Source organism: Engystomops pustulosus, chromosome 7 (assembly GCF_040894005.1).
Source record: "Engystomops pustulosus chromosome 7, aEngPut4.maternal, whole genome shotgun sequence".
In the NCBI taxonomy this organism is placed as follows: domain Eukaryota; kingdom Metazoa; phylum Chordata; class Amphibia; order Anura; family Leptodactylidae; genus Engystomops; species Engystomops pustulosus.
The window spans coordinates 32072843-32099931 of record NC_092417.1 but is presented as its reverse complement, the minus strand read 5'-3'; the positions used below and the strand labels follow the sequence as shown (position 1 = coordinate 32099931).

General features: G+C 42.3%; 1 protein-coding gene across 5 annotated transcripts in view; it reads right to left on the bottom strand.

The window, feature by feature from the left end:
• Positions 1-27089, bottom strand: part of GANC (glucosidase alpha, neutral C) — a 65195-nt gene that overhangs the window by 8807 nt on the left and 29299 nt on the right. For all 5 annotated transcript variants that reach the window (XM_072115369.1, XM_072115367.1, XM_072115365.1 and 2 more), the window contains exons 3-21: positions 25126-25182; positions 24077-24185; positions 22528-22655; positions 21931-22113; positions 21634-21679; positions 19515-19566; positions 19341-19437; positions 17614-17794; positions 16868-17021; positions 16551-16786; positions 15127-15253; positions 13470-13549; positions 13119-13262; positions 6723-6819; positions 5776-5877; positions 3824-4067; positions 2713-2777; positions 1893-1969; positions 24-98 (exon numbers count right to left, since the gene is read on the bottom strand). In XM_072115369.1, coding sequence (XP_071971470.1) covers positions 24-98; positions 1893-1969; positions 2713-2777; positions 3824-4067; positions 5776-5877; positions 6723-6819; positions 13119-13262; positions 13470-13549; positions 15127-15253; positions 16551-16786; positions 16868-17021; positions 17614-17794; positions 19341-19437; positions 19515-19566; positions 21634-21679; positions 21931-22113; positions 22528-22655; positions 24077-24185; positions 25126-25182 — 2254 coding nt within the window. The remainder of the gene's footprint in view (positions 1-23; positions 99-1892; positions 1970-2712; positions 2778-3823; positions 4068-5775; positions 5878-6722; positions 6820-13118; positions 13263-13469; positions 13550-15126; positions 15254-16550; positions 16787-16867; positions 17022-17613; positions 17795-19340; positions 19438-19514; positions 19567-21633; positions 21680-21930; positions 22114-22527; positions 22656-24076; positions 24186-25125; positions 25183-27089) is intronic.

Here is a 27089-nt window from a genome sequence, read left to right as displayed (position 1 = left end):
AAATACAGCCAACGTCTTCTCACCTCCTTCAATGTGACGTCCACTTTTTGTCTGTGGGAACTACTGATGGGGTTAAACCTTCGGAAGTCATACCAGTGCTACAGGGTAAAAATGATCAATGGATAAGAGGATGTAACATTAATTAATGAAGTTCGTTATCACTAAATCATGAAAGCAAATCCACCATTGATCTGCATAGACTTGTTTGCCAAAGGGTAGAAACATTCCCTTCTGAGCTCATACTGACAAGCGGAGGGATCCCTGGTTCAACATTTTTACTTTACACTTTGTACACAATATTTTAGCTCCTTACTTCTGCTTGTAGTTTTGTCCACCTAAAAATTAATGTAGACTTAGGTTGTATCGAGATACTGTAACAGTCACCACTACATCACAGATGCATCAAGAAGAAACCATAGCTACATAAAAATGACAGTGCCGTATAGTATCTTATTTCTCATACTGTTGTCTACAAGACTACTATGGGTCTTAAAGGGAACCTGTCAGGGTGAATTTGGATACTAAACTACCCACAGGTTCTTTATTTCCCAAAATGCCCTGTAAGCAAATGAAGAGGGCATATTACTCCCCCTCTTCAGTACACAAGTGCCATAAATAGGGGGAATGCACAATGAAAACACGGTAGTATCCCAGTTTCAATGAAGAGCACGAGAGGAGGTGCCAGGATCTTTAGATGTGAGTCCAATGTGCCTCATTGTCATACCACAGGTTTAGGATGCCAAATTGACCTGACAGGTTCTCTTAAAAAAAAAAAAAAAAAACCTGTCAGGGCGATTTGGAAAACTTATGGAACAGTGGTCCAGCTTCCAAAATTGACCATTATTATTTCTGTAAGATCCCACAATAAAAAAAAAAAAACCCTTATACTTACCTTGGTCTGGAGCTCTTGGTGCCTTTCATTCAATGAAGCCGGCGTAGTACACCCAGGCCTTAATGCCTTAGGCCTGCTTCATGTACGATGAAACCTGCACTGTACTACACCGGCTTCATTGAAGCAACACGCGGGCACCAGTAGCACCATGATTATGAGCCTTATTTTATTTATGGCAGCCACGGTTATGTTAAAGCGCGACTTGCCTCACTAATCAACAGGTCCATAAAGTTTGGTGTTCCAAATCGCGCTGACAGGTTCCCTTTAAATTCAAGTTAGTTTTTTAAAAATTGCATTGCAAGAGTCATATACTTTATCTGCCTACTTAACTGTTCGGGGGCTTGTTTTTTGTGGAGAAATCAGTATTTTTCAGTGGCACCGTTTTGATGTAAATTTATTTATCTTTTAAGATTTGATTTTGGAAAGAGATACAAAAAAAATAGAAATTATCATTTTTTTTTTTTTTAACTTTCCACTGTGGTAACAATATGAGGGTTTGTTTAGTGAACTGTTGTTTGAATTTTTAGGGTTAAATATAACTAGAGTGATTTTTTGAGGGACTTTTTTTTCTCAGAGAACAAGTTTAAAAAAATATATTTTAAGGAAAAATTAGTGGGTGACTGAAAAAAATCTATAAGGCATGCTAAAAAATAAATGTCTGCAGTACACATACCACCAATGACTTTCAGCCCTGGGGCCGTTGTTACCTTGCTCTCTCCCTCAAACACTGTACTATTGATTTACAACACGTTTATGACCTCCTTAATGTACACATGGGGTTGTATACCTGTGACAGCTGCCATTGATCTTGTGGTGCAGTGACAGCGCCTCTGAGATCACCATGACGAAAGTGCACCTGACTGTGACACACGTTGTCCCCATTGTTGATAAAAGGATTAGGTGGTGGAGGAGGCCTCCAGTACATGTACATTCCTAAAAACATGTTTGCTAACTAGACAGACAAGGAAGTGCACAATGGATTATAAGAAATGTACTGTACCTCTCCATGGCCTGGAAATAGCACATCCAGGGAAGTGACACCAGGGTCTAAAACCGGAGCAACTAACAAAGCATCTCCTAGGAGCAAAAACATAATCATATAATGGTATAATAAGTAAAAGTTTTGATGTAGTTAGAGATATTTTTAAATGTATGAGGTCAAGAGAATTTCAAAATTGGTGAATACACTTTGGGGGTGTGGTGAGTACCTCCCCTTTCGGGAAATCTACCATCAAAATCCATCATGATAGACCAGGGACATTACTCATAGATCCAGGAATCTATATCTTCTTATATTTGTCATTCATTGCCTCCTTCCTTCTAAAATCAACTTTTCAGACTATGCTCATAAGCCTAAAGGGCTCCTGGGGGTGTTACCAGAGCCCTTCTATGCTGTAGCTTTACTATTACACTGTCTCTTCTCTGCTCTCTCAGCACCTCAACTTAATCTTACAGTATCAGAAGAAGTTTCGGCACACAGTGGGAGGGGGGGGGGGGGGGAGTGCTCCTTGCAGACGGTCTATGAATCTGCAACATGGACGGGTTCCGTTAGTTGATACTAGAAGGTAGTTGGCCATGGATAACAAATATAAGAAGATTATCACAGTCACGGGGCCTGGATCTACGAGTAATGTCCCTGGTTTATCATGATGGATTTTGGATGTAGATTTCCTTTGAGGGTCACTTTAGTAACCAGATGCACGTCAAATTTTCATGAGTGTATATTATATTCTATTGCCAAATTTGTATCTAGTTTTAGAGCCAAATAAACTCTAGAGGCATCAACGTTAGCTGTGAATGCAGCATTACAGGTGTCTCACCTAGCATGTACTCCTTATCTATTCCAAAAACATCCGGATCCTTTGGAAACACAACCCACAAAGGCCTGTTTGTATGAAAATAAAATAGTAAGTTATTACTGAATCATACACATTTTGTGACATGCAACATTCTCGAAATGTATTTTCTAGAATTTCTTCTTTTATGTGAAATCTCACCAGTTTACCCTCTAGAACATCATATTTGCCTGAGATGCTTCAAGTTTAGAGGCTGCACTACAGATGCCTCTATCTTTGGTTCTATAGCACCTAGAAAATTCTGCCTGGCGTCATATTAAAGGTAAGAAAGAATCTCCTATTACAGATTACATCAGAATTGTGCTGAACCAGAGATACAGGCAAATAAAGACACAGGGGCATTTACTTAGGGCTGTGCGCCGCATTTCTGACGGACTTTGCACATTCTGCTTGCACAGGTATTTAAGAAGTGTCTGCAACGCTATTGTGTCACATGCAACCCTTTTGCAGCGCAGCTGCGCTAGCATCCATGCGACACAAATTAGGGGGCCTTCTGGTGCTCAGTCAGACCAAGCGCTGTATTTAACATGCAAAGTCTGTCGCACGCCCTATGTTAAAGGTGAACCACTAAAAAGTTGGTGAACTCTGTTGGACCAGTGCAGGCAAGCGACAGATTCTCGATTTCTGGTGCACGTTCTTACTGAATCTTTCGCACCTAGCATTATAGCACTTTTAGTGATGTTTCCGAAAATCTTAGTAAATGTGCCCCATAGTTGGAAATGGGAGCTGCAGATAAAAATCCAATTCCAGCTTTTTATTTAACTGTCTGTACATCCACTTCTGTAGCTCACAGAACCAGGAGCATTCTGAAAGATGATATTCTTATCTTTAATCTAACACCAACAGCATGTTTCTAGGTCCTATAGAAGTGTAACCTCTAAACTTGACTTCACAGGCAAATCCGACTCTTCTCTGCTTACTTCCACATGACTTTGGAGGAGATTTTTTTTTAATAGGAAATGAGTGAGCTTTCACATAAATGAATGAGTTCTAGTAAGGACATTTCGTCCCCTACCTGAGGGGACTAGTAGTTTAATGGAGTAAGAAATTATAGAGATAAAAAAACAAAACTAACCTCATCACTGGCTCCGCCAACAAGTATGCACGATAGAACAGCAGGTACCAGAAAGGAAGCAGTGTATAGCGTTCCTTTATCACTCTCCTGATTATAGAAGTGTTGTCTTCACCAAATAGCCAAGGCTCTCTACGCCGTGTGCCCTGCATTGCGTGAGCTCGGAAAAAAGGTTGGAAGGATCCGGCCTGGTACCATCGGACAAGGAGCTCAGCGTCTGGATCTCCAACAAAGCCCCCGACATCCGCTGCAATATAACAAAAAACTGTGCTGTAAAGTTTGGCTTTATTTGAGAAGTACACTGGATGAAGCTTCTGGGTGCTGGTTCTGGTGCAGTTGTAATTTTTCCTTTAGCCCCCAATGTTCCCAGGAATTCCCACCCGACAGTAGCGAGTTAGTAATTGGGTGTGGAAGGTAACAGAACCAATTGTTTGGGAATGGTCATCAGGGCTAGAGCAAAGCTAATCCAGAATAAGGGGAGTCGTGGCTATTACATGACACGGCACGGTTGACTTCGGGCGCCGATCCTGTCGACGTTTTACCTGATTAACTCCTTCCCCTGAAAGAAGACTCCATCATTGTGCTATGATTAATCTGGCCACAGCATCCACATTCTATAACAGAATGCCATAACACAATGGGGCTTATTTCCTAAGGGTCCACAGAACGCACTTTCGTTGGATCTTCGTAATTTTCGGCATTTGCGCCGCTGTGACAGGTATTTAACTGGGGATTGTGTTGCACGCGATTGGAGTGCCGACTTTCATGCGACAAATCAGGGGGCGGGGGCGTCGGACGATCCGACAGATTCAGACTGAGCGTGGGATTTCATTTCAAAATTGTGTCGCAAGACAATTCACTTACATGCACCAGGAAGAAGAAGGTGAACTCAGGCGGACCTGAGCGGAACGACAGAAGCAGGATATCGGGCGCACAATCTTAGTGAATCGCGGCAGATGTGCATTATTGTCAGAAGAATGCACTTTGGGTGAATTCCTCGGACAGCTAAGTAAATGTGCCCCAATACCTTCTAGTCACCCCCCACCCCAAACATATAAATAACAGTTCCCATGTTCGTGCCATGTTCTCCCTCCACTCCCCCTGTAGCTCCACCAACTCCGAGGACCCTCTCTGCACCCAGCCCTAATTGTGATGCCGCAACAAATCTACCCCAACATACACACCTACATTAAAGGGCACCTACCACCCCGATTCTACCTATAAAGGTAGGAGGGGTAGTAGGTGGATGGATGGGACGTGAGGATAGCCCTTTTTTGGGCTAATCCTCATGTCCCGGGTGTCTTTTAGAAAACTTTATTGTAGCTATATGCAAATTTTTTTATGCGGCTACTGGGGCGTGGAGAAGCCGGACATGAGGCTACTAGTCGCGGCTACTCCACGCCCCATTAGCCGCGTTACTCCGCCTACCAGATAATCTTCAGCGCGCAGCTCCTGGTAGCTGCGCGCCCTCGTCCGAATCCCCCGTCTACTGCGCATGCACAGTAGTTCCGGCCCCAGAGCCGCGGCCACGCAGCCGAAGGCTACCAGGAGCTGTGCGCCGAAGATTATCTGGTAGGCGGAGTAACGTGGCTACTGGGGCGTGGAGTAGCCACGACTAGTAGCCTCATGTCCGGCTACTCCACGCCCCAGTAGCCGCATAAAAAAATTAGCATATAGCTACAATTAAGTTTTCTAAAAGACACCCGGGACGTGAGGATTAGCCCAAAAAAGGGCTATCCTCACGTCCCATCCATCCACCTACCACCCCTTCTACCTTTATAGGTAGAATCGGGGTGGTAAGTGCCCTTTAAGGGCCTGGATACCAGTCCCACCAGGTAGTTTCATGCCAGCTTTCCCCTGCTCCATGGGTCCAACCTGCTTCTGGATGCAGAATTGGTGGAGGTGTCTTTGGTAACTACATAACATCATCAGGGCTTTATTACAGGTTCATTTACCTCCACAGAAGGATATTCCTGTCACACTGAGAGTTAGTAACATTGGAACAGAAATTTGTAGATACTCCCATTCTGCCTTATTATCTCCAGTCCAAACAGCACCTAAATGCCAAAATAAATCAGGATTTAATATGAATTGATATAATAATAATATTTATACAGCACACACAGATTACACAGCACTGCACAGAACTTGCCAAGTCGGTCCCTGCCCCCAAAGGGGCTCACAATCTAATCAACCTACCAGTATGTTTTGGAGTGTGGGAGAAAACCGGAGGACCCAAAGGAATCCCACGCAAACACGAAGAGAACATACAAACTCTTTGCAGATGATCTAAACTTATTTGGATCACTTGGATTCACTTCTTACCTCAACAAATAGGTCCAGCTGAATGGGAGAAAATGTGGCATGGATCCAAATATTCTACGTAAACAATGTTTTCTTAAGAAAGAGGCCTTAGTACAGTTTCATTAACATCGCGGCCCATACACAATAAAGTAAAGTTTAAGAAACTGGAAATTCAATCATCACAAGATTTATTTAGCATAGATTGTTGACTATTAACTAACTTGTTGCCCCTTCCGTGTTTGCTCCAGGATTCAAATAATTCATCTGGGAGCAGGAAGCAGTGCCTTTACACATCCTTGCAATGATGCAGGGACTCACATGGGCTTCCCCTGCCGAGAGTTGGAGTGTTATTGCATAACTACAGCAATGACACCATAACTCATTGGAGGGGGACACCATGTGACCCTGAGTCGGGGCGTTATTTCAAGGATGTGTAAAGGCTTCCTGATCCCTCAGAACAGATGAGTCAATTTAACCCTGGATGGAAACAAGTTAGTTAATACACATACACATTAAAACACTTACATTCCCCAGATAAACCCTTTAAAAAGGAATCTGAAATTTTAACATATATTGTGAAAAATAACACAAAACTTACCATAACGCTGAGACCCTGCAAAGAAAGAGCGAGTCAGAACAAATGGCCTTTCCTTTCCTCCTGAGCGATGAATGAGGCCCTCAGAGGTGGACATTTGCTGAGGAACGAGGAGATTTTAAAAATAGTCTACATAAAGAAGCTTGTAAAATCTACAGCAAAATAGTACAATGAAAAGCCCTATAACTCTTCTCAACCTTTATGTATGTTTTTTTGTATAAATAGTAGAGTTTAATAAAACCCTTACCAAAATATGTCAAAAATATTCACAGTTTTATTCTGTAACCCTTCCCCAGGTGCAGCTACAGATGCAGAGGGTGCACGTGCTTCTGCAGACTGTCAGCTGTGTCTCCCTGCACTTCCTTCTTCATTCTGCCTTCAGCTGACCATATGGAGGGCGCCAGATTTAGGATTTCTGGCGCCCGTTCTTCATGAATTTGTCACCCGCTGCACTGCTCCGACAGAAGGCACCACTTTTTTGTGGTGTACCTTTAACATGGGGGGGTGCGATGCACTTCTGTCAGACTCTGCGTGTTAAATCTGGTGCATCGTCTGACTGAGCACCGGAACGCCCCCGAATTAGTGTCACATGAAGAATGGAGCAACTGCGCCACAAAAGGGTTGCGTGCGACACATATGTGGTGCGGATACTTCTTATATACCTGTACAAGCAGTTTGCACTGAAAAGAACAAGGATAGTCTGAAAGAAAACTGGTGCAAGCACCTTAGTAAATGTCTATATCTTCTCAACCCTGGCACCTAGAAACACATTTCCACATGTCATATTAAAAAGGAGAGTCTCTCTTTTAATATTGTGTTTCTAGGTGTCACAGAACCAGAGATATCCCCTGTTAAAGTCTGGAATGGTTCTGTGTTACCTAGAAACAGAATCCTGATGCGATATTAAAAGGGAGAGTCTCCTCTTTAACCCCTTAACGCTGAAGCCACTTTTCACCTTCCTGACACGGCCCATTTTTTAAAATCTGACATGTGTCTTTTTAAGTGGTTATAACTTTGGAACGCTTTAACATATCCAGTTGATTTTGAGATTGTTTTTTCGTGACACATTGTACTTCATGCTGGTTGAGAAATTTAATCAATATATTTAGTATTTATTTATGAAATAAATGGAAATTTGGCAAAAATTTTGAAAAAAACAATGTTTTCCAAATTCAAAATTTTCTACTTTTTGGAAAGTTGGTCATATCACTAAAATAACTTTATAACTAATATTTTCCACATGTCTGCTTTAACTTGGCATCATTTTTCAAACCTCTTTTCCTTTATTTAGGATGTTAGGAGGCTTATAACTTTAGGTGCAATTTTTCAGATTTTCACGAAAATCATCAAAACCTACTTTTGGAGGGTCAATTTAGTTAGAAGTGACTTTATAAGGCCCACATGACAGAAAACCCCCACAAATGACACCATTTTAGAAACTACACCCCTCAAAATATTCAAAACAACCTTTGGGAATTTTGTTAACCCTATGAGCGTTTCATGAGGGTGAAAGATAAATGAAAGTGAAATTAGAGAAATGTAATTTTATCTTACTATAGATTCATTGAACACTAAAATTTGCACCTTCACAATGGGTTAAAAAGGAAAATGCATTTTACAATGTTGAGGGCAATTCCTCCTGAGTATGCCAATACCCATTTTGTCACTGTACCCTGCTGTACGGGCACAGGGGGGCACTTGGAATGGAAAGAGCGTTGTTTCGTTTTTGCAGGGCAAATATGGCTGAAAAAGTTTTCATGTGTCAGAATGCATTTGGAGAGCCGTAATGGTACCAAAACAGAGGAAAGCCCCAACATGAGACACCATTTTGGAAAGTACACCCCTTGGAGAGTTTAGCAACGTGTAATTTGTGTATTTTCCCCAACAGGTGTTTGATTCAATTAGGCCCCAAAAGGGAAAAAAGGTGAAAATTTTCTAACAAAAGTCACTTTTACCCCAAATTTTTGTTAGCCACAAGGGATAAAAGATTAAACAACCCCCATAAATGTGTAAAACTATTTCTCCTAAGCACAGAACTGCACCACTTTTGCATATAAAGTGTTGTATGGGTGCACAGTAGGGCTCAGAAGGGAAAGAGGGGCTTTGGCCTTTTAGAAGCCAGATTTGACAATCATCCTTTACATGTGTCAGGATGCATTTGGAGAGCCCTAGTGGTACCAAAACAGAGGGGAACCCCAACAAGTGTCACCATTTTGGAAAGTGCACCCTTTGGAGAATTCAGCAAGGTGTAATATGTGTATTTTCCCCTACAGGTGTTTGCTTCAATTAGGTCCCTAAAAGGAAAAAGGTGAACATTTTCCCAAAAAAGTCACTTTTACGGCTAATTTTTGTAACCCATAAGGCATTAAAGATGAAACAACCCCAAAAAATGTGTACTAGCATTTCTCCCGAGTATAAAATTGCCCCACACATGCAAATAAAATGTTGTATGGGTACGCAGTGAAGCTCAGAAGGGAAAGAGGGGCGTTGGCCTTTTAGAAGCCAAATTTGACAGACATCCTTTACATGTGTCAGGATGCATTTAGAGAGCCGTAGTGGTACCAAAACAGAGCGGAACCCCAACAAGTATCACCATTTTGGAAAGTACACCCCTTAGAGAATTTAGCAAGGTGTAATATGTGTATTTGTCCGTAAAGGTGTTTGATTTAATTAGGACTTAAATAGATAAAAGGTGAACATTTTCTTATAAAGGTCATTTTACTCCTAATTTTATATAGCCACAAGGGATAAAAAAATGTAATAACCCCCCAAAATGTGTAAACCTATTTCTCTCAAGTGTAGAAGTACCCCACATGTGTATATAAAATGTTGTATGGGCGCACAGTAAAAGGAAAGGGGAATGTTTGCCTTTTAGAAGCCAAATTTGACAGAAATGTTTGACATGCATTTGGAGAACCCTAGTGGTATAAAACAGAGAAGAATCCAAAAAGTTACCCTAATTTTTGAACGCACACCCCTTAGAGAATTTTGCAATGTGTAATATATGCATTTGCCGCTACAGGTGAATGATCCAATTAGGCCCTAATCATTAAAAAGGTGCAAATTTTCCTATAAATGTCACTTTACCCCTAATTTATGTAAGCCACAAGGGATAATATATTAAATAACCCCAAAAAAGGTGTAAAACTATTTCTCCCGAGTGTAGAAGTACCCCACATGTGCATATAAAATGCTTTATGGGCGCACAGTAGAGGAAAAGAGGGATGTTTGTCTTTTAGAGGCCAAATTTGCAAGAAATCCTTCACATGTGTCAGGATGCATTTGGAGAGACGTAGTGGTACCAAAACAGAGGAAAACCCGAAAAGTGACCCTAATTGTTGAATGTACACCCCTTGGGGAATATAGCAAGGTGTAATATGTGGTGTAGTGTAATACACGTGGTGAAATGAGCATTTTGAACATACAGGTGGTTTCCAAATATGATGTGCAACGGAGTCCAAGATGGAAATTTCAATTATTTCTGGAAAGTTCAGTGCCCGTTATGTGGCGCCCCTTATGAAATAATGGAGGGGTATAGGGAGCAACGGGACATAACAGTTGTTACATTTATTCATTTTGCCGAAATTAATTCACAATAGGTTGGGCGTGAATTGTGAATGTCTAGCGTATAAGGAGGTAGAATATACCAGGGGACCAACTAAACTTTTGTCACTCTGGAGGTGTCGCAGGTCTCTTAGTAGTATATAGTGTCCATCCTAACTCCTCTTTTGGAACAGACTCTTTATTGAGTCTTATCTTTAGAAGCAGCAGAATTCACCGGGAAAATGCTGTCCTGGCAAAACACAGGAACATCTAAACCAGAGGTACAGGGGCCCCGTCCTTCTTGTCCCAATATTAGTTTCCTAATATCTTCCTCTTGAAAACGGAGAAATGATACGGCAGGACCTGCACATTGGAACAGCTCGTAAGAGTTGTACAGCATCATCTGTACAATGTGCACAGCCAGCACTTTTGTACCATATCTTCGTTTTTCGTAGGGAAATTATCGCCAAGTGTTGCTCTTATTCACCCTAGCGATGCCCATTGTGACGAATATTGCTGCTTTTGGCTGGACCAAATCGACCAGCCAATAGCGGCAAACATGGACAGAGGGGGGCAATAAAACCCCTCTGGACCGCAAGGCAAAATTGGTGGCTGTCAGGAACAGCCGCCACCCTGCCCCGATCACCGTGTCTATAGACATGGTGATCGGTATTACTGACGTCATAAGTAAATTCGCTGCTATTGGCTCATCTGAATTGATGAGCCAATAGCAGCAATAATAAACTGGGGGTGTGTGGGGGGGACGTAACCCTTCTGGTCCATGGGGCAGGATGGATGGCTGTCAGGAACAGCCGCCGTCTTACCCCGATCAGTGAACAGCTGCCGTCTTACCCTGACCGGTGTTGGAAAGTCACTACCCGCCGCACCGTTCTATAACAACGCTCGTTGGCTATAGGCTATACAATCTTTATTTATTTTTTAAGCAATTTAGACAAATAAGGGCTTATTTTTTGCGAGACGAGATGCACTGTAAAAAAAACTTAATTTTAGTGGGTTTTTAGCATATTGAAGCAATTTTATTAACTTTTTACGTGTGGAGGAAAATAAAATCATCAATTCTTCTTTTGGATTTTTAGCATTTTTTGGGGGGGGGTGTTCGCTGTAGCATAACAATAATATATTATCTTTATTCTACGGATCACTACGATTACGGTGATACCTCATTTATATAGTTTTATTTTTATTTGTCCAATTTTATTGAAGGAAAACTAGAATAGAAAAAATTGCATTTGTTTTAGTATTGCCATTTTTATAGCGGCATAATTATAGTATTTTTTGGTTTACGGAGCTGGTTGTAAGCTTATTTTTTGCGTGACAAGTTGCTCTTTTTATTGGTATCATTTTGGTGCTTGTAACTTTTTCGGATCACTTTTTAGAACATTTTTTGTAAAGCAATTTGATAAAAAGTTTTAATTTTTGACAAGTTTTTGGGGTTTTTTTTTTACCACGTTCACCGAGGGGGTCCAATTATGATTAGGATTTATTGTACAGATTGTTACGGACGCATCGATACCAAATAAGTGGGTTTTTTTTGTGATTTAGTGTTTTTTATACTTTATTACTTGTGTAAAGGGAAATGTGGTGTTTGGGGGGACTTTCACTTTCTTTTATTATTTATTTTTATTGTAAAAAACGTTTATTTATTTATTTTTACTTTTTTTACTGTTACTGACATCTAAGCTTGAACAAGTGATCTTCTGATCACTTGTTCAAGCTTTTTTACAGGTTACACAGTGCAATACAGATGTATTGCACTGTGTAATGTAAGACACTGAGCATGCTGCGCATGCCCAGTGTCTTACAGCCGGGTCCTGCCAGGAGGCACGGACCCGGCTTCCGGAGGGAGATCTCGCAGCCCCGGGCACCGGCAGTCCCGGGGCTGCGATCGGAGCAGCGGACCCCCCCCGGTAAGCGCCGCGGGGGGGTCCGATTCAACTTCAGGTATCTTTAAATGCCTCTAACACGCCGCGGTCAGCGCGACCGCGGCGTGTTAGGGGTTAACACCCGCGATCGGAGAAATCTCCGATCGCGGGTGTTAGAGGCGGGTGTCGGCTATAATATATAGCCGACACCCGCAGCTTCTGGCGCCGGCTCCGTTCAGGAGCCGGCGCCAGAAGCTTGACGTAATAGTACTGCATTTTGCGGGAACGCACCTCCCGCGATGCAGTACTATTACGTCAAATGTCGGGAAGGGGTTAATATGACACAAGACCTGTGTTTTCTCAGATCAGAAGATATAACTATTTTAAGTATGCCACTGTCAGGATGTCTATACATGTGCTATTTTCATGGAGTATGTGCAATTAGGAGGTATAATGCAGTATGGCAGTTGTGAAGGGGTTAAGGACCAATTTACCCATTGAATTAAATAGGTTTATGAAAACATGGGAGCACACACGTGGTGATTCTCAGCATGCACAAGAATCTGTTATGTTTGTGCACATGAGGGGTAAGAAAATAACAAACTGTATTGTGCCCCTTTATTGTATAGGGGCACACAGCTTTGTTAGAAGTACAGGCAGTTCCCGGATTACCTACAAGATAGGTTTTTTGGGTTTGTTCTTAAGTTGAATTTGCATGTAAGTCGGAACTGTATATTTTGTAGTTCCATACAAAATTACAGACGTCTTACAGCTGATCATTGCAGTCTGGGACTAAAGAAAAGCACCCAGAGAGCTTCACCAGAGGTCACAGTGGGCAGAGGGGTCCGTCTGTAACTAGGGGTCGTCTGTAAGTCAGCTGTCCTTAGGTTGGGGACTGCCTGTAATAGTAAGACCCAGATGTCATTTACTAATTATAGAGTCGAAAACAGATTCAGCGCTTGGTAGAAGGTACCTGGTAAAATCCATACAGGTTGTGAAGGTCTCTGTGGTGCCACCCCATGTGGTGCACAGCCTCCTTTGGCATTGTCCATTCAGGGGATTCAAACACCGAGGGCTCATTCATATCATTCCAAATAAATAAGACGTCAGTGGAATTCTGGAAGTCAAAATAAAGATGTTCAACTTTCAGGAAATGGAATAATAATTTGACCAAATATCAGGTAATGCCATAAATGTCTAACAGGGGTATCTGCCCGATGTCCCCTCTGATGAAGCTGCTTTTATGGATACATCATTTTTCATGGGTGCTGTATACAAGTTTCAATACTAGTCTTATTTTTTTATTTTAGATAAATTGACACACCTTGTATTTGTCAAATGAAAACTGAGTGGAGTACCATTCCCGAACAGCAGGGTTTGTAAAATCTAGATAGCTGGAAGCACCTGAAAAAAAAAATTATTCGGTTTCACATTGGAGATTTTACTGTAATTTGAGGTCAGGATTTAGAACGAAGGCCAAATGATCAAGTATCGATGCCCCTTAAAGGGATTGTTCCAATTTTAACTATTAAAGGAAACCTTCCATGAGGAATCTACCATTAGAAGTAGATATGATGGTAGATTCCTCCTGTCTGCCTCTGCCCTTAGCTGTAATTTAATAATCCTTGAACCTAACTTGTTCTAACTTTATTTATCGCCTGGTTGGGCACTGGGAGCTAAGGCTTGGACACGCCCCAGTAGCCTCTGCAGTTAATTTACATATTCCTGAAATAAAAGTAAAATTACAGATTAGGGCAGAGACAGCAGGAGGAATCTACCATCACATCTACTTCTGACAGTAGATTCCTCATGGAAGGTTTCCTTTAAACTGGGGAACAATCATTTTGGTGCCTTAAAAACCGTTCCAACTTTTAAAGTATGTTTGGAGCCCTGATTCCAGAAATGACCTCTTATTAGCTCTACTTTTGGAGATCTGGTAGGAAGTATACTAGTGGTCACTCACTATTGAGCTAAAGAAATTTTGAAAATGAATGTTATATTTTGTGGCTGTAGGCTAGAGATTTTCCATCAGGTCGCTGATACCTCATTTCCTGATTTCCTGCGATGAGGTGTTCTCCAACAGTAATCAGCCATGAGAACCATAAGAGTCATGAGAACAAGCTACTCACTACATCAGCATTTCATAAACTAGAGCTTATAGAGAGAAACGGAAGGTATTTTTGTAATCGGCAGCTCAAAAATACCCAAAATTAGGTGAAAATCTCCAGACACCACAAAATATATATTTTTTTAATTTGTCCCCCATGTTATCACAAAAATACGCTCCAACTCTAAGGAGGAACAGGACTCCTGTTCTGATGATTAGTCGGAGCTTACTGATCAGACTGTTCTCACCTGTCCTCTGGATAAGGGATAACAATCCAACTTTAACAACCCCTATAGACTCCTTTATACATGAGATAGCTCACCGAACAGCTACCCCTTACATCTCCCTTAAATATAGAAACGGTCTGGCCGAAAGTGCACGTGTAACAATCATAGAACTTATTCCTTGAGAACTAAAGGAGTGAGAGTCTCCTAAGACATCAGTCATTGGTGGAAGGATAAGTAGATATTTGGCTGATCCTACCAAAATTGCAGGATTTGGCGGATCTTCATTTTATATATATGGGATCCTTTAGGATGAATCATTACTATTATATAATAATAATGCCTTTATTTATATAGTGCACACAGATCACGCAGCGCTGCACAGAGTTTGCCAAATCAGTCCCTGTCCCCAATGGGGCTCACAATCTAATCAACCTACCAGTATGTTTTGGAGTGTGGGAGGAAACCGGAGGACCCGGAGGAAATCCACACAAACACAGAGAGAACATACAAACTCTTTGCAGATGTTGACCCTGGGACTTGAACCCAGGTCCCCAGCGCTGCAAGGCTGTAATGCTAACCACTAAGCCACCGTGACACCCTATATAATATAAAAGTACTAGGTTTGATATAAAAGGATTGGTTCACACCCGGCCAGCAGCTGCCTTCAAAATCCCGTCCATTTATGGTCTTCACAAAGTAACCCTTTTCCTTGGCTTCCGCGTATAACTTATACTTAGGGTCCACTTTGATGTGAGGATCAGAAATAACAACCAGCTGTAAAAGAAAGAAAGATTCAGTCAAGAATAAACTCCCATATAAAGTAACAGCAGATAAAGTCTGTCTATATATATATATACAAACTAAATATTAAGACGTCTCGAATGTAACCTCTTAGCATCTACTGTAGGTGATGAGTAGAGATTCATAGTGAAGTGTTTCAGAGATTCCTTCTCGGGAATCTCCAGATTTGGTGCAATGATCTGCAGGTTAGCCTCTGCGAGCTGTGTCTTGCCGTTGATTAATAGGCTTGTTATTCTCTCATTTCTGCATTTTCTTATCTTTCTGCCCAGATTTTCCTTATCTAGCCTGCTTTTTCTCATAGAACTATCTTGAGGTCCAAGGTCGTCTTGGATTTCGTCTCAATGTCGTCTTTTAAGAAGAAGGAGTGTCTCCAGGTTTTGTTTTGTCTCTGTTATTTTGATTGTGAAGGATGTGCCAGTGCGCTGTACTGCTTTGTGATCCAGTTGTACATTAGAAAATCCATACATTAAAGGAAATCTACCACCAAAATCCATGATAAACCAGGGACATTACTCATAGATCCAGGAACCGTGACTGTGGTAATATTTTTATATGTGTTATCCATGGTTTCCTGCCCCCTAAAATCAACTTTTAAAATTATGTTAATGAGCTGGCGACACCAGATCTCTCAGTCCTGCAGCTTTGTGGGTTGTTACAATGAGCAGAACATGTCTCACCCAGCCCCTTCATCCCTCTGCCTATGTAATCTAGCAGCAGCAGGACATGCAGGGGGACGGGAGACCTGGTTTGCTCATTGTAACTACCCGTGTAGCTGCAGTACGGAGGGGCTCTGGTAACACTCCGCAGAGCCCTAAAGGCTTATTAGCATAATTATAAATGTTGAATTTAGAAGGAAGGAGACCATGGATTACACAAATAAGAAGATTACCACAGTCAGGATGTCTGGATCTATGAGTAAGTGGTTTATAATGCTGGATTTTGATTATCCTGTAATCTGCTTGATTTCACATTCAAGGTTACCATAGGCAAAGTCTTCTGCATTATGAAATTATCTGGGGTTACAATTATAAAATATACAGTTCCGACTTACATACAAATTCAATTTAGGAACAGATCTTGTACGTAATCCGGGGACTACCTGTACTTTATATCACTAACTTCAAATCCCTTATTCACTGAGGACAATCCCTCCTGACTATTCACATACATGCACACTTGTCTAAGCTGAAACACCCTTGTCTTCTGGGTGGAGAGAGAAGAGAAACATCTACCACCATTGTACACCTGTAAAAGTTCTGCCGCTACTTACCTTGCGTCGTTTCTCCCGAAGATTCTCTTGCATCTTCACAGGGTTAGGAAACTTCTCCTTATCCCATGTGAAGTATCTCTTTCCATCTGTGTGTTCGATATCTAACCATATGACATCATACGGGATATCGTGCTCATCAAAACCCGAATCCACGGCTTCAACATCGGCCTCATCCTCGTAGTTCCAACGGCACTGGTGATATCCCAGCGAGAAAAGAGGGGGAAACATCTGGGTACCTGTTATAAGGCAGAATTGTGTTATACAACAGATGGATTCCTCAGTTCTACAACATGGTGGACATATTGGGAATGACTTGCCTGTCAGCTGGGCATATTGCTTAAAAACATCATGAGGGGCAGGACCCAATAACAAGAAGACGTCCACCACTCCACTCTCCGACATCCATCTGATGTCAGTATTGGGAATGACTCTTTGTTTCTGTACATCGGGAGTAGTCAAGTGCATTTGGGGCTGTTGACCATAAAAATATATATATAAAAACTAATGCAAAAATGTACAAACGATTGAGTGTAATTTCTCAACCATAATAAACGCAAAATGTGAATAGTGGCCACATCAAAATAATATTATGTGTTGTATCAAACGGTATGGCAAGAGATTTTCCGGATCATCAATCTATATTTAAAGGACATCTACCACCAGGATGAAGGATTGTAAACCAAGCACACTGACATACTGGTGTGTGTGGCAGGATCTGCTCTTCTTTAAGCTTTCTATTTCCTTGGTTTTGAGAAAAAAAGGCTTTAGATTATGCAAATGAGCTTGAGGGGCTCCAAAATTCATTAACACCTATGGCTCCCAGAGCCCCTTGGGCTCATTTGCATAAGTTTTAAAGGCCTTAATGGAAAAAAATAGGTCATAAGAAGCTAAAAAAGAGCAGATCCTGCCAGAGGATGCACACACCAGTATGTCAGTGTGCTTGGTTTACAATCCTTCATCCTGGTGGTAGATGCCCTTTAATATTATAAAACTATTATCAAATACAAAGCAAAGAGAAACAAAAAAGGCCGTTCCCTACAATCATTATGTGTCACTGACCTACCTTCAAGGTGGCTTTCGAGTGAACTTCTACCAAGGTCTCTGATGCATTTAGCCATAAAATGCCACATGTGTGTGATAGTTTGTGTGCCAGCAACAGGGGAACCGATCCGTAGGTTCCCATTTTGTCATGGATTCGATATCCAAATACATCCAGATTGTAGAGTCGGTACGCCTCGCTTTCTCTAACCAGGAGAACAAACACTCACATTAGGTGTGGTTAAAATCTATAATAATCACTTTTTTGCACACTTGAATATGCTTATATTCAATGTTAAAGGAAATCGACCATCAGAATCCATCATGATAAACCAGGGACAATACTCATAGATCCAGGCACCGGGACTGTGATAATCTTCTTACATTTGTTATGCATGGGCTCCTTCCTCCTAAAATCAACTATTAAAATTATACTAATGAGCCTGAAGGGTTACTACTAGAGGAGTCCCTATGTGCTGCATATTCACAGCCTCCCCTCACACTGTGTGCTGAAACTTCCTGTGCTGCATGTATATTACATCAGGCAGAGGAAGAGGGGAAGTGCTGAGGGAGCCATGGGGGTTCCAGATGTCCTGAGAAATAGTCATCTATATTTTAGTTTCAGACAACTACCTTGGTGCAGGTACAGGATGGACAAATTCCTCCTAAGATTTATAGTAACAATTTGTCTTTATGATAATTTTCACATTTCAGTGAGTACCCAAGTTATTACTTTGCTTCATGGAAGCTCTCTGTAACAAAAGAGAGATAGCAAATTCACTCAAGCAACAGTTGTCATACTTTCTATATGTTGGTAAAGCTGGTACGGCAATTTTACCACTCCCTATGAGCACCAGGAATGTACCGCACAGATTCTCCAAGGAGGGGAACACAAATTCTTATCAGTTACTGATGGTGATTAGACACTGTTAGAAGATGGTAGCGCAGCCTCTCTGATTGGTTACCTATGGTCTCTTAGATTTTTAGATGGATATAGAGATAAAGATAAACACACTGTCCTCCCAGCAGGCAGAGATGGATGTGATTCATGCTGAGGCATCATGAAATTGATAACAGACAACACAGAGACAGAGAAATCTAACAGGCAAGAAGGTGTCTGAGTTTTTCATACTCTGCACTTCTACAAATCTACATTGTAATCGGCTTAAAGGAAATCTACCATTTGATTTTATGCATTGTGAACCAAGCATACCTTGAGACTGCTGTAGCTACACTGATGCAGAAATATATCGCCTTTAATCCCTGAAACCTAGTGGTTTTGCTAAAAAAAAATTTATAAAATTCAGGACCTTGGGAAAGCTGGATGCTGCTGGCTGCCATACATAAAAGAGCTGCCTGAACTATCCAGATAGGACTAATCAACCTGAGCTGGATGACTCATACACAGCAGCTGGGGGATGGTGCAACCACTGATTACTTCTGCCTGTTAGGGACAACACAGTGATGACTTATCTCAGCTTAGGCAGGACAAGGCTGGAGCAGTGCATAATTTGGAGAGGAGAGAGGAGAAGCGCCAGGGCAGCCATAGGAGCGAAAAAGCCTCATTATCTTAATTTTATAATTGTTTTTTTTTCAGCAAAACTGCTCGGATCAGGGATTAAACAAGATATGTTTCTGCATCAATGTAGCTACAGCATTCTCAAGGTATGTTTGCTTCATAATGCATGAAATTCATGAATTCCATCTTTAATGATCTAAAGGTTTTACAGGTCCCCGCCGTGTACAACGTACCCTGTATTCTGCAGCTGATGTGTATCTGCATGTTCTGGAAGTCCATAAACATTTTCAAACCCGTGCAAGGTAAAATCCAGGCCCACAGAGGAGGGATCTGAGCAAAAGCAACAATGTAAACATAACCTGCATTCCTATCAGAATATTCCCATCAAAAATGCAATTTTATGTTACCTTTCAGATCTAGATAATCTTCAAATTTTTCTTTCCACAGTCCAAACTGTTCCTAAGGAGAAGATAATAAATAAAAAAAACCCAAAAAACTACTGTATTCACACTGCATCGAGCGAAAGATGATTGAAAATTTGCTTGTTTGCTGTTGATTGCACCTTTTAGGCCACGACTACGAGGAGACTTATTGTTTTTACACTCCCCCACTAGAATGTGGAGGCAGTCCCCAGGTTACATACAAGGTTCTGCAGGTTTGTTCTTAAGTTGAATTTGTATGTAAGTCAGAATTGTATACTTTAATAAATCTTCATTATAGACACCTGTGATAACTGTTACAGCTGATTATTGTAGCCTAAGGATAAAGTACTGTATATTACCAACATCCAGAGATCGGTTTGAAACTAGGGGTCGTCTGTAAGTCGGGTGTTCTAAGGGTGTTTTGAGCAGTTTTATGCTCTGCAGGCTCTATTCCCGATTTTCAGTTCTTTCTGAGCTGCTGGTATGAGAGGAGCTGCTATCATGTCTCCCATACACTGCACAAATAAGTAGTGGAGAATATGCTCATCTAAATACCTCTCTCACTAAATATCACCAACAGGATCATATAGAACAGTGATGGCAAACCTTTTAGACGCCGAGTGCCCAAATTGCAACCAAAACCCACATATTTTTCCCAAAGTGCCGATTCGACAATTTAAGAAGTGTCTTATTACTCCCTGCCCTGTTACATGTTTAAATTGTATAGGCACCAAATACAGTAGAAATAAGTAGAAGAAGTTTGGATTATCATGGTAGCTTCCTTCTAGGGTTCTGGGGTGCTTTGGACTGCGGGAGGCCTTGAGTCCTATCTGGTAAACTCTGCACTGGGGTGATGGCGCAGGTGCCCATAGAGAGGGCTCTGGGTGCCACCTCTGGCACCCGTGCCATAGGTTCGCCACCACTGATATAGAACATTGGGGCCGATTTAACAATGTGTCTCAGGTTCCGCAAGTCTCTTGCTGCGCCATATTTATCACTGTCATGATGAATTCTGGTGCAGCTTAAGACTGTCGGTTCCTACTTCAATTGGTCTAAAATGTGCATCAGAATTTTGGGCGCACAGACGATTCCGCAGGTCATGCCCCTTTCTCATGAAGCCACACCCATCTGCCTCGAAGGCCATGCCCCTTAATCGGACAAGTTGGGAAATTGCCAAAAAAAAAAGGCTTTAAAAGCCTTGATAAATGTGATGCAAGGAATTTTAGACACTGACTAATTCACTGTTATTAAAAAAACTACAGAATTTCACAGATCTAATTACAACCTGTCTCTGTCATTCCTAGTGTTTACTATTTTGGTTGCGCCTGGATACGACCGTACATCTTCTGAATATGGTCAAATTCTTCTATATAGCCAGCCAACCAGTAATTTTCCAGCCAGCCTGCCCCCAGTATATAGCTATTCAGCCCCATGCCTCCAGTATATAGCCAGCCAGCACCTTGCCCCCAAGTATAAAGCCAGCCACCCCCTTGTATATAGCCAGCTAGCCATCCCCAGTATATAGCTAGCCTGCCCCCAGTATATAGCCAGGCAGCACATACCTCTCAGTATATAGCCAGCCTGCCCCAATATATAGCCAGGCAGTCTCCTGTATATAGCCCACCAGCCCCTTGTATATAGCCAGCAAGCCTTCCCCCTGTATATAGCTAGCCAACCTTCCCTCAGTATATAGCTAGCCAGCTCCTAAGCAAGTATATAGGCAGCCAGCCCCCTGCCCCAGTACATAGCCAGCCTTCCAGTATAACACATTAAAAAAGTCAATACTTCTTCTTTTCTTCCATCCGGCAGTGGGAGGTCCTTGCGTCGTTGTGGCGCACAGGCTATGATGTCAGTCACTGCTGCCATCATATTGTGTGTGCCGGCCAGCACACAGTCTTACGTCAGCAACGGCCTGTGTGCTGCAGTGTCACACTTTTGAGTATAAGCCGCGTTTGGGTTTTTCAGCACATTATTTCGGCTTATACTCCAGTATAAACTGTACTTAGAAATATGTCCATATAACATATTTTTACATATAAAATCAAATCTATGCAATAATTCTATCAATATTTAAGCATAAATAAGCCATTTACCAGCTACCTGCCTTAGGTGCAGACGGTTTGTTCCCAGGGTCAGTTTCTGTTAATCCACTGTAATACACAATGAAAAGAACATTACATATAGGTGATAGGTTTACTGAGAGATGTAAGAATCATTGACTTACCGATGTTTTATCAAGATACCCACCAGCAGATGATAATTACAAATAAAAGGGGTCATCTGTCCAAAATAAACAGCTACGAGAGTGTAGCAGGAGTATTTTATGTGTATATGTCCCCTATGAATGGTAAAGCGCTACGGAATATGATGGCGCTATATAAATGAAGATTATTATTATTACCTCTCTTTTGATGGGAGGACAGCGTTTTCAAAGTATAATTGTCCCTTAGAATTCACACTGATCAGCTCCTTGTCTTCCTGGGTAACCAGCAATGAGAACGGATTGGCGGTGAGATGGATTTTCCATGAGCTACTCGGCTGCTCCAGCACTAAGCTGCCGGTTTCCAGGTTGGAGACTTCCAGTCTGTAAAGATAATGCACCTGGTGCTGAGTAATGTATAGCGAGAAAAGACACCGTATAAATTGGCATTTATTCATTAAATGCTTATGTTTGTTTAGGAGTCCAGTGGGTGGATCTCCATATAGAATAGAGCCCCCTTTGTATAATCCTTTAGTAACATATTAGGTCATTTTTCAAGTAAGTGGATTCTCTATGCAACATCAGGTATGAAGAGATGCTTTATAGTATTTGACTGTGCCCCCGATGCTGTCCCCCATTTTGCGGCAGGTGGTGCTGCCTGAGGCAGGAGGCTCAACTTGCCTCATGCTGGTGCCTCAGTCATAGGAGGGATCTGACCCTTCTTATTACTATTAAACTATTCCGATATTGGGACAGAGGGAGGTAACACTTAGCTGAATAATAAATAAGACCTCTTACTGCTCGGTAGTTGGTTCCTTTACTAAAACATCCGGGACCTCAAATCTGGGTTTCACAGAAGACTCTTTATTTATCTTTAACCTCAAAATGTTTCCTTCAACTGCAAATATTTGTAGTTTTAGTGGTACCTGCAGGAGAATGTAAGCAGGATAAATACACATGCAGCTCACAAATACAGAATATCAATTAAAAGATACATAAAGGGAACCTACCACCACATATCTACCTATAGTGGTAGATCCATCCAGTGGTAGGTACATCTATAGGATGTGAGGATAGACCTTTTAAGGGCTAATCCTCACGTCCCGCAATCTTTTGCTAACTTTTATGTCGCTAATATGTAAATTTGGTAAAGAGGCTACTGGGGCGTGGAGTAGTCGGAGCTGAGGCTACACGACACTACTACTACACGCCTCAGTAGCCTCTTTGTTCCACCTACCAGAAATCTTCGTCCGTGAAGCCTGTCGTCTGTGCAGAACAGCAGGCCCATGGCTGCGCGGTCACTGCTCCGAAGCCGGAGCCACTGCGCATGCGCAGAGAATGTCCAATGGTCTTAAATGGGTTTTCCAGGAATTTGATGGTGATCACGTCTTCTTAGAAAATGTCATCAGAATCACATTTTTCGGCTGTTTTTCAGAGCTGACTATGCTCTGATCGGTCATGTTGTATTTCAACATCCTCTGTTCTCATTAGAGATAAGCTGTTGTTAGAGGCGTTTGCAACAGCTTAAAGGGGTTGTCCAGTGACAACAAGCTAGCCCCTATTCACAGGATAGGAGCTAACCTAATGATTGGTCACAGTGATGGGACCTTATTTACCTCTATGACGGATATAACCGAGCGCCACGCTCAGCTCTCTCCATTGGTTCTATAGACAGTGAATGGAGCCACAGCAAGAATGTGCAACCGGCCACTTTAGTCTTTTGGGGTGTAACGAGCGTACAACGGACCCCCAATCTCATGCTCCCTGGGGTCCCACCACTGAGTCCCCACTGATCAGCAAGTTATCTCCTATCCTGTGAATAGGGGCTAACATAATGGGGGTCATTTACTAAAGGCCCGAATCGCGTTTTTACGACGGGTTATCCGAAAATTTCCGATTTTCCCTGAATTGTCCTGGGATTTTGGCGCACGCGATCGGATTGTGGCGCATCGGGAAGCACGTGACGGAAATTGGGGGCGTGGCCGTAGGAAAACCCGACGGATTCAGAAAAACTGTCGTTTTTTTTAAAAAAAAAAGTGTCGCTTGTCACGCACTTATCTGCACCCATGATAGGACGGTGAACTTCAGTGCATTCCGATGAACTTCAGCAGAGGAACTACCTTGGTGAATCCCGGCAGAACCCGAATCCTCCGCAGAGAACGCGCCGCTGGATCACGAATGGACCGGGTAAGTAAATCTGCCCCAGTGTCACTAGACAACCCCTTGTCAGTAACGGTCAGCAGCATATCATTCAGCCAACACATATTGAAAGTGTAAAAGATACACAATCAAAGCAAAAGCCCCAATAAAGTAAGTGTCCAGGAATATAATAATGTTCCATACTAACCTGTGTTTCTTGATGAGTGAGGTTCAGCGTGACAACACCATTCTCTGTATTCAATGTGTTCAACTGAGCAACGTACGGTGACCGCTCTGGGTGAAAATCTTTCTGTCTCCTGAAGGTACAGACATTTAATAGTGTAAGAACCTGTAAATTTCGAGGGGTCGTCCACTTTCAACAAATAATTGATATGGTTTGTGTTAGGGAAAAGTTATACAATTTTCCAATATCCTTTCTGTATCAATTCCTTACCATTTTCTGGATATCTGCTTGCTGTCCTGTTATTGTTACTTCCAGTGGATAAAAACTTTTTACTTTATAGCATGTATGTATGCTCCTTAGTAATGGCATAACTATAAAGGTTACTACAACAACAAGAACATAGGGGCAGATTTACTTACCCGGTCCATTCGCGATCCAGCGGCGGGTTCTCTGCGTGGATTCGGGTCCGGCCGGGATTCATCAAGGTAGTTCCTCCGCCATCCACCAGGTGGCGCTGCTGCGCTGAAAAGCATCTGAACGCGCTGGAGTTCACCGGCTCGGGCTGAGTGAAGGTAAGCGCGTCCCAAGCGACACATTTCTTTTTTTAAATGCGGCGGTTTTTCCGAATCCGTCGGGTTTTCGCTCGGCCACGCCCCCGATTTCCGTCGCGTGCATGCCGGCGCAAATGCGCCACAATCCGATCGCGTGCGCCAAAATCCCGGGGCAATACAGGGGAAATCAGCGCAAATCGGAAATATTCGGGCAACACGTCGGGAAAACGCGAATCGGGCCCTTAGTAAATGTAAATGACCCCCATAGTATCCACCATACAAAAAGCTGAGCTTCTGTATCTATGCTGCCCTGTAAGAAAAAGTCTCCCCAAAATATGCTGTCACCAAATCTAAATGTTTGGGTTTATTTGTTCACCTAATTTGTGGGATTGTATTTACTGCCCTGTTCTGTTGCTGTCTGTTACATCTCATATATATTCTTCCACATTCATTTGACAGCTTTTCTCCGTGCACTAAATATTTTCCACCGTTACCGTTTAGAATTTGTCATCATAGATTTACCTGTAAAATCCTATCTGTCCGCAGGTCTTAAACTTACTCTGGTTCTCTGTAAGTACACTGCAAAAAAACAAGATAATCAGGTGTGCAGATGACTACATTTACAAGCAATATATCATATCTTGAAGGAAATTGACCATCAAAATCCAGCAGAATAAACCAAGGACATTACTCATAGACCCTGGCACCGTGACTGTGGTCATCTACTTATATTTCTTAAACATTCCTTCTAAAATAAAAAAATTATGTTTATGAATCATAAGGGCTCTGGGGTTCTTACTAGAGCCCCTCCATGGTGCAGATTCACAGGCTGTTACACTGTGCAGGAACACTTCTCCATCCCCCTTTGTGCTGAAACCTCCTATGCTGCAGTGAGATTACACTACGCAGTGGAAGGGGGGAAAGTTGATACTAGAAGGAAGGAGGCCATGGATAACAAATATAAGAAGATTACCACAGTCATGATGCCTGGATCTATGAGTAAAACCGCCGAGCGCAGCGCTCAGCAATTTCCGTCAGCTCCATAGAGATGAATGATGAATGCGTGGTCGTCTACTCCATTAATCTGACGGAGCAACGTTTTTGTGATCTGTAACGCTGGTGCCACACGTAGCGCTTTGTCTGCGCTTGCAAACGCAAACAAAGTCGCGCCCACCGGGGTGGGCCTTGGCCCGATCGCATCGGCGTTTCTATAGAAACGCCTGCGATCGGGAACGAGCCGCCGGTGTTTTGCGTTAATTTGCGCTACGTGTGGCACCAGCCTTAGGGTCTCAGCACTAAGAACCCCACTGATCAGCAAGTTAGGCCCTACACCATAGATAGGGCCTAACTTTTCTTCGTGGGAAGACCCCTTTTAGAGCTAAGTGCAGGTCATCCATATTTTGTGCCCAGAAAACCCATTTAAATCACTATGGGTGATCTGTCCTTAGGATCAGTCATGAATATGTGTGGGCTGCTGATCCATTCATGTCTATGGTATAGCCCGAGAAAAGTCAAGTACAGTGCGTTGTTTTACCAATTCTCTTTTATCTTAGGGTAAGTTGATGCAGGGGCTATCCAAAACTGGGTCAAATCTGCTATGAGACAGAACATAAGATATAGCAGAGTTACTCACCTAACCCAGTTCCAGCGCCATGTCCGTGCAAAGTATCCAGCCTCATATTCACAGTAATAGGGGGAAAGCTGTCAATCAGCAGCAGCTGAGCAGGGAGAAGCCTGCACTTCATCAGTGGAAACTCTCTTGAAAAGACTATTCTGTCACCACTCTCAAAGGATTCTATTTAAAATGTTATCTAAAAGGTAGGGGGGGTCCGAATGGAATTGGCACCAGCATCCCAGGGACTTGCAGTTTAAATGTCCGTGGTGGTCCCAGTGATTAGAAACATATACGCTAACCTATGAACAGGAGATACATTTAATGGGGTACTTTCATCAATAATGGGGCTTATTAACTAAGGGTCGCGCTGCTCACTGTCATCTGACTGTTTGCCGTTTTCTGGATTTGCGCGGCTTTGACAGGTATTTAACAAGTGTCTGCGCTGGGATTGTGTTGCACATGATCGGATTGTGGCGCGGCTGTGCTGGCTTTCATTCGCCAGAAATCGGGGGGCAGGCCAATCCGACTGATTCAGACTGAGCGCAAGATTTAAGATTCAAATTGAGTCGCAAGACTCAGGACCAGGAAGAAGAAGGAATACCTCAGCGGACCTGAGCGGGGAGCGACACATGCAGGAAATCGGGCGCACAATCTTAGTGAATCAGAGCGCATTATCGTCAGACAATGCACTTTCTGTGAACTCCAGTGGCCGGGTAAGTAAATGTGCCCCAATATATTTTATTATTAATATGTACCCCCTATCCACAGGGTAATACCCTAAACGAACCTGATCCGCAATAACTGAATAGTTTAGCGGTAAAATACACAACATCCTGCAAAAAAATTTCCACAAATGCAACTCATAAAAAAG